This window comes from Larus michahellis, chromosome 23 (genome assembly GCF_964199755.1).
Source record: "Larus michahellis chromosome 23, bLarMic1.1, whole genome shotgun sequence".
NCBI classification, from domain to species: domain Eukaryota; kingdom Metazoa; phylum Chordata; class Aves; order Charadriiformes; family Laridae; genus Larus; species Larus michahellis.
In genome coordinates, this window is record NC_133918.1 from 5,072,905 (window position 1) to 5,087,664 (window position 14,760).

Below are 14,760 nucleotides of genomic sequence, written 5' to 3' on the forward strand. Positions count from 1 at the left end.
GTCTGAGGTTCCTGTTGTGCTTTACTATGAGACTATGGCATTTTAGGAGAATCTTCATCTTAAAACTCGTGCTTCTCCTAGCGAGCCCAATGTCTGACTGTCTGTCTGTGACCCTGGACATCTTGCTTTTCATTTTAAACATGTATATAACAAGATTTGTGTTGCGTGAATCAGCGGCTCACCCGAGTGCAAGCTGCCTGCCTTCTGGAGGAGGCACTCACTCAGGTCTTTCACCAGGTGTGACCTTTGGGGCATGTGTATTTGTGTTTTCCAGGTGTATCTCATTATTCCAGACCCTTCTTAATTGCAACAGGTGCCCAAGTTCAGCTGTAGGGTGGAGGCACCTGGTTGCTTTCTGCTGAAATGCTCTGTGAGGAAGGGATGAATCTTCTGCTGCTTGGAGGCTTCTGCTGGGAGGTATGGAAAAAAGAAAGATGGAGGGAAATGTTTCTCTTTGCATATTAAATGAAAAAACGTTGAAGGGTGAATGTTTAGTGAGGCATTGTGGGCATGGAGAGCTGTAGGAGTTCTGTGGTGCCGGAGAAGGTTGCCAAGGCGCTGTGGGTACCTTCCAGCCCCCACCACCACCCAAAGGGTGCCCCTTGGCAGGCAGAGCAGTTTTCCACTGTCGGATCAGCAGTTGTTGTCTCTTGATGCTGAAATATTAGTATTTGTCTCCGGTTCTTGCTGCTGGAGCAGCTCCAGCCCATTGTCACGGCTCATCATCCAAGAGAGCCGTCGCATTGTTGGTTTGGTTTTGGTTTTTTGTGGGTTTTTTGGGGGGGTAAGAAATTGCAATATAACTTCATTCAGCGAGCGCCTGGGCTCATTAACAAGCATCTAATGAGCCGCTGCTCCGTTCCGTGCTGATTAACGGGCACCTAATGAGCCGCCGCTCCCCTCCGGGCGCGCTGCCCTGGCCCCGTCGGGGTTTGAGGGGGCGAGTACCGCCCGAAGGGGGCGAGCGGAGCCCGGAGGGGGCCGGGCCGTGCGCGGGGAGGGTGGGGGGCGGCTCTTAGGTCCCCGGTAACGGCGGGGAGGGGAGTCCCGTCCCCGTCCCGCCCCGCGCGGAGCCTGCGCGGAGCCGGCGGGCAGCGGCGGGCCATGGGCGGGCAGCGCTGATCGCCATGCCGCCTCCCGAGCCCATGCCCGGCTACGGGCAGCTGCTGCGGCGGGGCTACGGCAGCTTGGCGGCGGCCGTGCGGGGCTGCGGGGACTGCGGCTGGGAGCTGTCGCGGCGGACCTGGGCCGAGAACGCGCACCTGGGCTGGGGAGAGGTGCTGCTCTGCGGGCTCTGCGCCCTGGCGTGGACCGCGCTGCGCCGCGCCGCCGCCCGCAGGCTCTTTCGGGTCAGTCCGGGCCGCATCCCGGGGGGGGGGGACGGGGAACGGGGTACCGGAGACCAGCGGGGCTGCGGGGTGGGGGCGCCCGGTGCGCCGGAGGGCTCGTCTCTGTCACCCGGGGCCGCGTCCCCGGTGCACCGGAGGGCTCCTGGCCGTATCCCGGCGCACCGGAGGGCGTCTCTTTGCCACCCGGAGCCGCATCCCCGGTCCCGGTGCACCGGAAGGCTTCTGGCCGCATCCCAGTGCACCGGAGGGCGCCTCTTCGCATCCCGGGGCCGCATCCCCATTGTACCGGGGGGCTTCTCTCCGCCACCCGGGGCCGCATCCCAGGGGCCGGGGGTGGCTCGTTGTATGGGAAAGCCCGTTCTCCTTCCCCTGGGGCTGCGTGTTGGGCGGGGAGGGGGGGTTGCATGAAAGATTTCTCCCCGCCCCGACTTCCCCTGGGGCTGCATCCTGGAGCACCGAGCATCCCGCTGCACCGGGAGAGCTCTCCCCCCCCCCACCCCGGCCCATGTTCCCTTTGCTGCGTCCCGGGAGGGGTTGGGGGTTATTTCTTGCGTGGGGGAAGGAAAGGACCCCACTTCTATGTGTCATCCGTGGTTTGCATGAAAAATGTCCTTCCCCGCTCTCCCTCCCCGGTTCTGCGGGAGGATGGCGTGGGGAGAGCTGCTGCGCTGCAGTGCTGGGCTGATCTTCCGCGGAGCAGGGGGGGATCCAGGGATGCGAGCATCCGACCCCCACAGCCCCCGAACGGCCTTGCTGGCCGTTGTCTCCTCCTTGTTCAGACCGTACTTTGTAAGGGACAGGATGAGCAGGACGTCCCGGGGAGCGCAGAACGGCTCTGTTTAATTTCTTGCTGTGAAAAGCATCAGTAACGAAATGAGACCTCCCTGTTCTTTCCGATGGCTCAGTCCCAGCAGAGCCGGTCTCTTCCACGCTGCTTTCCTAGAGAGATGCTGCACGCTTCGCTCTGCAATTACCCTGGCCTTGATAGGACTTAGGAAGGCAGAAGCAATGGAGATGCTGTATTTTGGGCCTCAGGGATGAGGAGACGGCCCTTTTCTCACCCAGCCGTGAGTGTGGTGGCACGAGGCCTTGAGTAGCTGCAAGAGCACGTGTGGTTCTTTGCAGCTATGTGGGACAGGCCTCGTTCCCTGGGCGAACCGCTTCCTTCAGAGGCTGCTTCACAGATTAAAGACAGCTACTTCGCATCCCGTAATTAGGCTCTTGGGAGTTACTGCTGTCCTCTCTCTGCTGCCGAGCCTGCCTTTAAAGTGGCTCTTCCTTTACCGCTCAGAGCTGGCTTTGCTTATCTGGTAACGCCAGGTGGATCTTGACCTTGTGCAAGGTGCCGGTCTGAGTCCTCTGGAGTGGTTTGAAGCTGCTAAAGCAGCACGTAGGCAAGGTAACGTGCTGGCTTTTCATGGAGGACTGAATTTCTCCTTGTTACCTGCACTCGTGTCTGCCTGCGGCTACTGATGGGCAGCGTACAGTGCCTGGGAGCGCTGGGACTGGGTTTAACGAGGTTGGAGGTAACCCTAGGTCTGTCGTAACAAATCGGAGGTAATTTCCTTCGTGCTCCGGTTCCTCCTTGCGTAAGGCTCACCTTTACAGAGCGAGTGGTGATCGGGGCGTGAAAAAAAGCCCTCGGAGGATGCTTGGCAGCTTGTACGAGTGCCGAGGCGTCTCTCCTTCCCAGAAATGGGTCACACTTGTAATTGCAGAAGAGAGAGGGGGGTTGATGGGAGCCTGTTCCTGTGGCTACATCTGCATGTGTTACAGTGAGGAGATGCTGAGCGAAATTGTGATAGCATCAGTTTGCTCCCTGCAGATAGGTGGAAGGGTAACAATAGGCAGAGACAACTCACTCTATCTATATATATTTTTTTTTTTAAGGATCTTGAAGCATTTCTCTGCTTTGCCATGGGAAAAGCTGGAGGTTGTCGCTTTCCTCTGAGACCTCTGGCAGTATTTAGGAAATCAGTTCGTGTTGTGTGACCCCTGTACAGGCAGCGGCGGAGTGGGGTCATTCAGGATTAAAGTCAGCAAGAAAAGAGACCTTCTGTGTAACCCTGGGAGGAAACTTCTCCCGTGCTCGGGCCTTCGCTTCCCAGTGCAAACTCGAGGAGCATCCTTCCTCATTTTGAATCTCTTTATGTTCCCTGCAAGAACTGAAACGCTCATGGTTATAAAAATGAATTCACTCAGTGTCCGGAGAATGCTGCCTTCCTGCGTGTTATTTATAAATAATAAATCTTGCCGCTTGGATTGTGATTCTCTGTGCCCGAAGAGGAAGTGACTCTTGCCACAAGGCCTTGAAGCTTGGAGCATAAAGTGCACCTTACTTAGCTCTGGCCGTGACCGCTCCTGCGAGAACGGCGTGCGTTAAAGCCAATACCTCTTCCTGTGCTCGCTGCATGGCCCCATTTTTATCAGTGGGATCGCGAGAACGGGAGGGGAGGCTCCTCGCCCTCTTCTAGGACCACAGCATTTGTCCCACATCGTCTTTGTTGCAAAAGGTCTCGCAGTTGGCTTGGAGCAGGGGTAACGGCTGTGCCTGTGGTGGGAGGGCTTTGGTTAGCGTTTGAAAGTGCCAACTTTCACCTGTTACAATGACTGGGTCGGTGCCTGGGCATTAGACGTGGTTTTGCCGCTGTACTTAGAGCAAAGGTGATTTTTGGCCGTTGCCTCTCCTTCGCAGAATCCTCACTTCGTGCAAATATGGAGAGGAGTTATTTTGGTGTTGGAAGGATGCCAGTTAGCTGAGCAATTGTGCATTACCAGGTAGGGAAGGACCCCAAAATCAGCTGTACTGGGGGCATGGGCATCCCTGCAAAGGCCTGAGGGACGTCTCCGTCCTCTCTAGGGTCTGGCCCGAGGGTCTCTGCTCTTGGTCCCCTTGACTTCAGGGTGCATAAACTTCAGTGATGCTTGGGCCATGTCTGGTTGTACCAGCTCACTGGAGCTGCAGGCCACCTTCAGAAACGAAGACCCAGCCGGGTCTAGGCAAGTGTTCCCATCCCTCAAAGCCTCCTCGGTTTGTGTGCCCTGTCCTCCTGCCGCTGCTGGTGTCTGAGCTCCGTCGGTCTCTGAAAGCCACCGTCCTTGGTGTGTCCCCTGTGTGGAGAGTGGCTGCAGCCAGGCTCTGAGGAGTTTGATTAAAAAGCAGCAACCTGAGCATCTCTGCATTAGTTAAAGGTGCCGAGGCCAAGTGCCGTTGGAATAGGACCAGGCAACTTGGCTTGGGAAAGGCTTGGTGAGCCCGTGCTGGCAGTCTCCATCCCCAAGCCGGGCTTGAGCAGTGCAGTGAAGTTTATCTTGAATAGATAAAACTAAGAGCACACCTAGATTCACGCTCAGAGATGATCCAGAAGAGCTGTGGCAAGCCCAGGAGGACACTTGCAGCCCTAAACTACCCTGAGCCATCTTTGCTGCTGGGAGTTAAAGTCCCCGAAGTCAGCAAACTGCAAGTCCGTAAGTGAGCAAAATCCTCACTTGTAAAAGCTGCCTCTGAGTCTGGTGATGTTCGTCAGGTATCGCCTCTGTCCTTAACGACTGTCTGCCTTTGCTCTGCGGTGGGGAAATGTTTTCCGTTTTTGGCCCAGGCACTAGTCAGCTTGCTGCCTTGGTGGTGTCGGGATTTGTAAGGCATTGCCGTGTCCTCTGCAAGGAAAAGTGTTGGGTCAGTTGAAAAATGTGCTCTGGACAGCAGGGTTTCTAGGTGAGAGATACGGTATAGCCCCAGGAAGGATGTGGAAGCTGGAAAGCAAAGGTCCCTATTATCCCTTTCAGCGATTTATGCAACTTTCCTCTACCCTATGGTATTGTCAAGACTTGTTTTTCCAAGCCCTGGCGCTGAGGGGGAATTATCGCCGTCCTGAAAACCGTCTGCCCAACACAATCTCTGCGGAGGGCGGAGGAGACCGACGGAGCCCGGGGGTGGGAGAGGGCTCTGCCTGGCTCTCCTGCTGCGCTCTGCCCGCTGTTTGAAGCACGAACCCTGGAAACTCGAGGGGAGAAACCCACAACAATGGGCCTTTTCTTCACCCTGGGGAACGAAGCTGCGTCCCGGCGCGGGGGCTGCTCTCCCGGTGCCGCTGTGTCAGCAGTCAGGCATGAGGAGGTTATTCAGCCCCCGCGGCACCCCGGGGGCAGCTGTGTCTTCTCTTCAAAGAGTGTCTTCTCTTGCTTTTCTCTCTTCGGGGCAAGCTTTACCGCTTACCGAGGAAGAAATAACGTCTGTTGGTTTGTTGCTATTGTCGTAGTGTCTCTTTTTTCTACGTGTTTATAGGAGTCCGGAGCCTAACGCAGCTTCCCAGTGTCTCAGCTGCTGCAGGGATGGGGAAACTGAGGCACTGAGCAGCTGCGGGGATGGAGCAAGGAGAGCTGGAGCTCTTTCTGCTGGGCTCGGTTTGTTCCCCTTTCCCAGCAGGGTGACAGCCACTGCCCTCGGGTCTGCAGGCTCCAGGAGACCCGTTTCTTCACGTTTAGAGAACAGTGACATTTTACTGGCTCTTTCCTTCTGCAGGCTCTGTGTCCCATTGCTGCTGTGGCGGGGGGTGGCAGCCCGTCCAGGAGCAGCGTCCAGGCTGGGTATGGAGGGGACGTCGTCCCTTGGGGTGGAAAGACACCGTGGCAGCCCTGAGCAGGAGCACGCCGGGCTGCGGGGAGCTGTGCCGCCGCCGCGGAAGGGGCAGTAGCTGTTGGCTGTGGCCGGGTTTTGAATTGGAGCTCTGCTGGCTCATCATTATCATCTGCATTGAGTAAAAACTGATGTAAAGCTGCCAGTTCCCTGGGCCGAGGGTGCTTCGTGCCAGCCATTCCTTTGTGTTCCTCTGGGGAACTTGTCGTGCCCAGGCGCGGCATGGCTGGGATTTGGCCGGGCTCTCGTCCCTAGGCTGGGGAGGTGGCAGAGGTGATGGGGGCGGCCGGGGGGGATACGATTCCTCTGTAACAAGCCTCAATTCATAACCCATCACCGCGAGCCTGCCGGGTTGCTGGAAGGACTCGTGTCCTGCTGCTTCAGCCGGTTGTAGATTTGAGGGGACTGGCTGCTTTCCTCCAGTGCCGGAGGCTGTAAAAAGGAAGAGAGCGTGTGTTTGCTTTTTGCTGCGAGTATTTTTTTGACACTTCAGCAGAGCTGTGGGCAGCGACGGTTTCCAGTCGGTTTCTCTTTCCAGCTCCAAACTGCTCTCGCAGGGTGCTCGCACCCGCTGCTCTGCTCCGTCCCCCTCCTTCAGTCCCCGCAGGCTGCGGGGGAACAGTCACGTCCCTCAGACCCAGTAATTTTACCTGTGAATCAGAAGATGCCTGCGAAGGTTTGCGTGGGGGTAGCGAGGAGGAGGAGGGAGGAAGAGCCGGTCGCCCTTTAAGCGCAACCCCATTACATCACTTGCCAAGAGCCTTGGGCTCTTTCAGCCGGATCCGCTGTTCCCGCCGCAGCGCCCGTCACCCTTAGCAACAGGCATCTCTGCTCCGTTGCCGTGGGAACGGCAGCTGGGTAGCGGGAGGACATCCCCCACCTTGCGCATCTCCCAGCCCCTGGGAGAGGGCAGATGCATCTCCTGCATGGTGTGGGCTGGTCCGGGCATCTCCTTGGCTTGCGCTTCCCCACGCAAGTGGTCCTGGTTTTGGTGGGGCCTCTCCAGGGCCATTCATTTGTCCCCCCAGCCCCCTGTGCGATGCTGGTTCTCTTCCGATCCCTCCCTGTGTCTTCTCCAGAGCCAAGTCCCGTTTCTGTAGTGCTCAGGGTACGGCCTGGGATGCCCCGTGGCTATTGAAGGGAGGAGGGCAAGATGCACCATGGCTATTGAAGGGAGGAGGGTGGCTCTCTCCAGGACTTGTCGCTAACCATATGTGCAGTCAGGGCTAAACCCTCTCTGAGCCATGGCCACCACAAGCTGGAGTGGGGTAGCCCTTCCCTGGGTCTTGCTTTTGCTCCAGACCGGGACCTGCTGCCGTGCCTGCAGTGTCTCTTCATCAAGCCGTGACTGCAGGCTCACGGTGGCAATTTTCTGCGCTTCTGCCATCTCTGCCGGGGCTCCGAGTGTCCGTAAAATGCAGGTTGTCTCAGTAGCGTGTGACTGCCCCGGGGGTGATGGTCCTTGTCATCGGCTCTGCCTGCCGGGGGCAGAAATGTGGTGTCCTTCCCCCTCCGTGGGCAGGGAGCCGCCTTGGCGGGCGATGGGCAGCCAGGCTGCGAGGGGGATTTGGGGCCGAGCTCAGCATCCTGAATTCAGCCCCGGCTGGGGAGGGCAGGAGGCTCTGCAGCCCACTGTCCTGGTAGTGTGGCGAGCTGTCCCCGTGTCTGAGCCACTTCTGTGCTCCACTGTATGGAGACACAAATAATTCACGCTTTCTGGGCTCAGGACTTCCTGTCTCTGCATTATTTATTCACCCTTCAAGCTTCCTCCTCTTTTTTCCTGCCGTGGCTCCTGTTGGAAGGAGCCTTGGCGGCGGCAGCGTGTTCCTGGTCTCAATGGGGACAGCCATGCTTCGCATGCGAGATGCGCTGGTGGGGGGCCCAGAGCTGAGCCTCTATAGCTGGGGGCTGGGGCGGGGGGGGGGGGATACGGACAACTTGGCAGAGCTTTGCGGGGCTGCTGCTTCCAGGTCTGACCAGTGCTGGGAAATTCAGCACGTAGAACAAAGCGCTTTTAGGCTGGGACAATGCTTGGAGCGGAATCCTTTGAAAACCTGGTGTAGAGAGGGGCTAAAAGCCAGACCAGCCGCTGCCCAGGGACAGCTGGGGCCTTAATATAGCCTTTGAGCATCGGGGGGCCGAGCGCCGGCTGCAGAAAGTGCTGACCTGGGGCAGGGTACAGTTACTTTGCAGGCATTTTATTTTCATCTCGAGCTTATCTGGTCTCTCCCTGGGGAGCTCTCGGCCGGGGGCCTTTGGGTGTTATCTGTGTTTCAGGCAGCGATGGTTCCCTCCGGACCTTGAGCAACGCTCCCCCCGCGCTGGCTGCTGCCCTGCCACCGCGCCGGGGAGGGCAGAGGTTGGCCGGGCTGACAGGGCTCTGTCGCTCTCGTGATGAGAAGCAGAAGCGGTGCCTGGCGTTGTTCAGCTGCCACCGAGGGGAAAACATCCCTGCCCGGAGCCCTGGCTGAGCCGGCGGCACGCTCGGCGTGCAGCATCCCTCGCTCGCCGGCACGCGGTCCGAGGTGAAGGGTAGCGGCGGCTGCTCCGTTTTACTGTTTAATGCTGGGGCTTTGCTTTCCCGGCGGTTTCCAAGTTGCCCCTGGCCTCGGTGGCCCCGCGCTCTCGCTGCTGCGGTGTCGGGAGAGCTGGGGTGGTGCCGGTCGTCCTCGGGAGCCCGGGGAACGCAGGGTGAGAAAGTTTCGTTCTGATTCGCACGAGCAATCTGCAGAACCGCTCGTCCTCACATCCCTCGCTTTGGCCATATTTGGGGAGGCTTCGCCTCCTGTTTCAGAGCCCCAGCTGGTGGGAGGGGTGCTGCAAACCGCAGGGAGGGGGGAAAACCAGCAGCAGGTCAGCTGTTTCAGTGCCGGTCAGCCAGAAATGCTGCTGGGAAACGCGTATGAGCGTGGGTCGGTGCGAGAGAGCAAGAGGAGCTGGTAGCCCAGCCTTTACCGACTCCTTACCTGCAAAGCTGCCCCCTCCAGCGCACGTGGGGGGTCTCCTGCTGTTCTGGTCGGGGAGCGGCAGCAGCCGCATGTTTAGGACTCTGCAAAGCCTTTGCTTCCTCCGTTGGAAGACTTTTCTGGGAGCTGGCAGCGCTACGAAGCCCGTATGCACAGGGGTAGCGTCGGTACGGCTGCTTCTTCTGGGTTTCCTTGTGCAGATAGGAGTTGATTTTTATTTTATTAGTTATTGACTCTGTTCTGCAAAAGCCAGCTGTGGTCAGCCCTGCTCCTGGAGCCAGGGTGATGGAGCGGTGCCCGGACTGTGGGATGTGTCCCGAAGGCTTCTGCCTTCTCCTGGGGCTCTGCTTTCGCAGCTCCTCACCCTGGCTGAGCAGAAGGGTTTCTAGCCTCGTGCTTTTCCCTGCTTCAGGCTCTCTCTAGAGCCTCTTTGACCTCCATATTCACGCTGTAAAGAAGGAAAACGTGAGGTTTGGAAAAATGGGGCTCGTGACCCTGGTTTTGCCCTGTCTGGTAGCTCATGCGGAGCTCGAGTCTCTGGGAGATTCGGTGCTCTGTGCCCTGTGTGACGATACCGCTCCCTTCTCCTTGCAGCCCTTTGGGGAGTGGTGCAACTTGCAGCCCAAAGATGCTGCCAAGATGCCTGAGAGTGCCTGGAAGCTGCTTTTCTACACGTTATCCTGGTCATATGGCATTTACCTGCTCTTCTTCACCGACTACCCCTTCTTCTACGACCCACCGTCTGTCTTTTATGGTACAGCAAGAACCAGGGAGAAGTGGGGATGGATTAGGGTGTCCAGGTTGCTGGGACGGCTGGGTTGAACAAGGGAAGGGGAGTTGGGGTGAGCGAGGGAGAAGACCGAAGCCCTAAATTGCCTTTTTCATGATGCTGTGGGTGCAGAAAGGGCACAACAGGCTGTCTCCCTTCATTTGGTTACAGAGAGAGTCACCTAGTGGCTACTGCGGACAGCAGGGGCTGGGACGTGCCAGGAGGGGTTAAAGCAGGAGAGGAGTAAATCAAACGCTTCTCCTTTAGATCTGGGAGAGGGAAGGGGTCTAATGCCAAAGTCAGCGTTTGGGAGCCGGGACACCTGGCTTCTCTTCCAGCCTTTGCCTCCGTGAGGTCCTGGGTGGGAGCCCCTGAGCACAGCGAGGTGCTGGGGCTGCTCGGGGCTCCCCGAGGTTTGCGCTCCCGCCTCTGCTGCTGACGGAGGCTCCGTGCTCATGGCTTTGGGCTCACCCGGGTGTCTTTGTCCCGCCCCAGGCTGGAAGAAGGGCATGGACGTGCCCACGGACATCGCCATCGCCTACCTGTTGCAGTGCAGCTTCTACGGGCACTCCATCTATGCCACCGCCTACATGGACACATGGCGCAAGGACTCCGTTGTCATGCTCCTCCACCATGTGGTCACGCTGACCCTCATAGCCTTCTCCTACGCTTTCAGGTGAGGTCCTTGGCTGTGACACCGCAACGTGCCTGGCGTGGCCTTGGGCAGCCACACGGCAAAAGCTGCCGCCTTCACCGGCATCTCAGGTAGCGGGACTGATCTCATCAACGCTTATCAGTAGCTAAAGGGCGGGTGTCAGGAGGATGGGGCCAGGCTCTTTTCAGCAGTGCCTGGTGACAGGACAAGAGGCAACGGGGCACAAACTGGAACACGGGAAATTCCATCTCAACATGAGGAAAAACTTCTTTCCTGTGAGGGTGGCGGGGGTCTGGGACAGGCTCCACAGAGGTGGTGGAGTCTCCTGCTCTGGAGACACTCAAAACCTGCCTGGATGGGTTCCTGTGCCACCTGCACTGGGTGACTCTGCTTGGGCAGGGGGGTTGGACAAGATGGTCTCCAAAGTCCCTTCCAACCCCTGCCAGTCTGTGACTCTCTTGCTGGGTTGGTGGTGGTGTCTCCTCTTCCTCCATGCTCCCGCAGCAATCCCTGTGCTCGTGAGCCGTTGCACAGTGCCAGGCTGGGCCGTGCCAGGCTTGTTTGTCTGGATTATTCAGGGACTCTGGCTGCTCCCGGCGTGATGGACCGTGGGTGCTGGGTGCTACCATGGACCCGCCACCCCACACATCTCCCTCCCTGACTCCCCTCTTTCCCACAGGTACCACAACGTGGGCATCCTGGTGCTCTTCCTGCACGACGTCAATGACGTGCAGCTGGAATTCACCAAGCTCAACGTCTACTTCAAGCACCGGGGGGGAGTCTATCATCGCCTCAACGACATCATCTCCAACATCGGCTGCCTCACCTTCAGCGTCAGCTGGTGAGCTTGGCCGCCTGCCCAGCCCTCAGCCGGCTCCCAGCCCTCCTCGCCAGCCTTTGTGGAGCCCCTGCTGCCCCGGGGCAGAGCTGGCTGGGTTTGTCTGCCTGGGAACGAGCCCTTTCAAAAAACGGCTTGGGAAGAGGTTCCCGCAGAGCCTGACCCCATGCTGGGCTTGGAATCCTTCTGTAGTCACTTTGCCGTCTGTCACCACACAAGTGCCTGTGAAATCTCGCTTGCAGCATGACAAATGACCCCAGGGGAGGAGGAGCTGTTTCCATTTTCCCACTCGCTTGGTTTCGGCAGTAAGAAGCGCTTTTGCAAGAAGGAAACAGGACGTAGGGCTGTCCCAGATTCCAGCCTTGCTGTTCCTCTGGGGGCAAGGCAGGACAAAAAAAACAAGATGAAGAACAGAGATGGGTAACTTGCAGGTTGTCGCTCCTCATTGTCCCCCTCCTTCCTCCCTCTCCGCGGGCTGCTCAGCAGCCAAGGTTTTTAGTGATAAACCAGGGATGCACAGGACTAAGAAAACCTTCCAGCTGTATTCCCTTCCATCCAGTTGAGAGAATTTTCACCGTAGACCTGCCTCTCTACCCTGAGGCAGCCCTTTCTCTGCCCGGCCTCTGCTGCCAAGCCTTTTCTGCCCGCAGGAATTGGATTGTCCCCTCCATGGCTGCCCTCTCACGGGGTCTGTGTGAAGTCCCACCTAGAGCCAGCCTGTGAACCCGAGCCGGGTGCCCGGAGCAGGGACTGCAAGGGACGCTGGCGAGGGCTGCCTGGGGGCGGGAGGTTGTGCTGGGTCTCACGCCTCCCCCAGGATCCCCCTTAAACCCACCCTGCTCCCTCTGCCCTGGCAGGTTCTGGTTCCGTCTCTACTGGTTCCCCCTCAAGGTGCTCTACGCCACTTGCTACTCCAGCCTCCAGTCGGTCCCGAATATCCCCTTCTACTTCTTCTTTAATGCTCTGCTCCTCATCCTCACTCTGATGAACATCTACTGGTTTCTGGTGAGTAGGGGGAGCTCAGCAACCCCTGCGCTACCTTCTCCCTCCTCTGCCGCTCGGGCACGGCCCCTGCTGCCTGCCCGCCTTTGGGGGCGGCTGGGGGGCTGCAGGGATGGAGGAGGCTTGGGAGGACCGAGGGGTGGTGGGGGAGGAGGGAAACCCCTGTCGGTGCCCGGGGGGCTCCTCTGCGCTGGAATTCAGACTGGCACCCCGGGGATCCCCGGGGAGGGAGCGGTAGCAGCAGTTGGGGCAGGCTGGAACTCAATAGGGGTGTAAAAGCTCTGGCATCCCCGGAAGCTTTGGGGAGGGGGTGAAAAGGGTGGACTTGGAGGGCTCACGTCAGCGAGCTTCGGCCATGGGCAGCATCCGAGTTCATCATCCTGGGGGGATGAAATCAGTTACGGGCAGTTGCAGGAGCGCTGCTCCCACTGCGGCTGGTCATCAGCCACATCCCAGGGCTTTGGCCATCCCGGAGGGATCTCCCCTGTCCTTCTCGGGGTTGAGGACAGCAGAGAAAGGTCCCACGGAGCAAATGGGCAGTGGGCAGGTTGGGCGGCGCAGCTCGAAGCCTCGGGGTTTGTGGCTGACGGCGTCTCTCCCCCCACAGTACATCGTCCTGTTTGTGGCCAAGGTGCTGATGGGGCAGATGCAGGAGGTGAACGACGTGCGCGAGTACGACGTGGAGGACAGCAAGAAAACCACAACGGTCAAGAAGAAGGAGGCTGGACTCCAGCTGCCCAATGCTCTGAAAGAAGGGTATGTGGGCGGGGGGGGATCACGCACGTGTACAGCATCTGTGGGCCAGGGGAAGGGGTGCGGGCAGACCGCCCGGGGCCCTGCAGCCACTGTCAGAGGGTCCATCACTGGGCTGGAAGACAGAAAAGCCGGGTGCTTCGGCAGAGAGTGTAAAACACTGCTGCAAGTATCAGGAAGGGCTTTGTATCTCCACGCCGCACGTTGTGGTGTGTCCGTCCATCTTCCTGTCCTGTGAATCCTCATCCACCCCTTCCCTGCCCACGGCGTGGGACTGGCCCTTTGCTTGGCGCAGAATCTGCGCTTTGTATGGTGAGCACCGGGTCTGGGAAGGTGCTGGGTCCCACAGGGCGGCTCTGGCTGACCCGGGGACAAACCGAGCCCTGTCACGACAGGTCCGACCTCGGTAGTGATCTGTGAGAGTAAGGGAGGGCGAGCCGGTGCGGCCACCAAGGCTCACTGCCTGCCGTGCTGTCTTTTTCACAGGATGCACCTGAAGAATGGACTTGTAAAAGACAAGCGGTTGTAAGGGCGGCGAGGCCGCGGCAGCCTGGGCAGCCTGGCTGGATCTGGGGACTGACCCGGGACCCTGCGCTCAAACCCAGCAAACGAAAGGCACAAGGAGAACTTCATCCCCCACCCCCCTTCGTCCCCTGCCCGGAGCCGGGGAAGAGTTGCCGCTGACAGGATCAGGCACCTCCCGGGGCTTGCCTGTGACCAGCCTTCACCTGGTGCTGGTGTGCTTTCTGTAGCCAGTCCGTGCTGGTTCTGTTGGTGACTGGTGGCTTTGCTGGTCCAGGTAGGATTTGGAGCTGGCTTTAGGTCCCCTGGTGTTTCTCCTGTCACTCCATCCCTCAGCTGTTCTCAGTCCCTTTGAGATTTCCCCTGTCTTTATCGTTGGACCCTCCCACCGCCCCTTCCTCAGCAGCCCTGAAGGGTCCCCTGACCCAGCAGCAAACTGGGGAGGGGAAACCTCCTCTCCTCCATCGGCATCGCCGTCCGGGCGAGGGGAGCCCAGAGCCAGCTCCTCTCTAGCTGCCGAGCAGGGGCTGGAGGTGACGCCGGGCACCTCTGAGCCTTCCTCCTCCTCAGGAGGGGTCCCTGATACGGAGATGTGGAGGCACAGCGCAGTTCCCGTGAGCGGGTCTGCCTGGACACCCAGCCCTGCAGCGTTATTCCAGCCTCCTGTCCTGCCGGATGAGGGCCAGGAGGTTTGATTTGCTTAAAACGCCCATTGAAGTCTTATAGTTGCTTAAAAAGCCAGTCCTGGTCCTGCAGGGTCCCCTGCTGAGGGGTCTCCAGGCTCTCACCCAGCGATGTCTGCTTGCTCCAGTAAAGAACAAATCCTTTCTGCTCCCGGCGGTGGTTTTCCAGGCGGTGCAGGGTCCGGAGGCTGGGCTGGGTCTCTGCCGGGAAGCCCGTGGGTTTTACAGCCCCTCTGGGTTTTACAGCCCCTCCGACCAGGGCTGTCCTGTTGCTCTCTTCTCGTGGGGCAGCACCCGCGGCTCCCGTGTCCTCCCTGGGATGCGGAGCTGCCTCCTAGCTGGGGACAGCAGGCAGCAGAGGGTGGGGGTTCAGGGCATTAATTCCAGCCATCAGAGCGTGGTTAACTGTCTTTTGGGGTGTTTTTTTTGTTTTCTTGTTTGGTCTGTTTTATTGATGCAACTCCAGGCTCATTGCGTGAGCCACAGGAAAAGTTCTTCGGTAACCAGAAAGTGAAATGTGACTTGGGCTGATGGAAACTGTCCGGAGCGGTGGCAGGATCTCCCACCTTCTCGCTTGTCGTCGCCTA

The 14,760-nt window shown here is 58.9% G+C and overlaps 1 protein-coding gene across 6 annotated transcripts; it reads left to right on the forward strand.

The window, feature by feature from the left end:
- The first annotated feature begins 323 nt into the window (after positions 1–323).
- Positions 324–14,324, forward strand: CERS1 (ceramide synthase 1). 6 transcript variants are annotated; one of them, XM_074565346.1, is made up of 7 exons: positions 324–417; positions 9,546–9,705; positions 10,216–10,396; positions 11,055–11,216; positions 12,071–12,218; positions 12,823–12,971; positions 13,455–14,324. In XM_074565346.1, exons 1-7 carry the CDS (start codon positions 364–366, stop codon positions 13,495–13,497), a joined length of 897 nt encoding a protein of 298 aa, XP_074421447.1. In that variant the 5' UTR covers positions 324–363; the 3' UTR covers positions 13,498–14,324. The 6 variants fall into 6 exon arrangements, with proteins under 6 accessions (XP_074421447.1, XP_074421446.1, XP_074421449.1 ...); XM_074565345.1 differs by lacking the exon at positions 324–417 and adding an exon at positions 970–1,349; XM_074565348.1 differs by lacking the exon at positions 324–417 and adding an exon at positions 3,744–3,862.
- Positions 14,325–14,760: the final 436 nt, after the last annotated feature.

Coding starts and splice junctions, on each gene's coding strand:
- CERS1 (XM_074565351.1), top strand. CDS start 8,888: ATGAGCGTGGGTCGGTGCGAGAGAGCAAGAGGAGCTGGTAGCCCAGCC. Junction 9,706..10,215: donor CCCACCGTCTGTCTTTTATG/GTACAGCAAGAA, acceptor GTCCCGCCCCAG/GCTGGAAGAAGGGCATGGAC. Junction 12,972..13,454: donor CCCAATGCTCTGAAAGAAGG/GTATGTGGGCGG, acceptor TCTTTTTCACAG/GATGCACCTGAAGAATGGAC.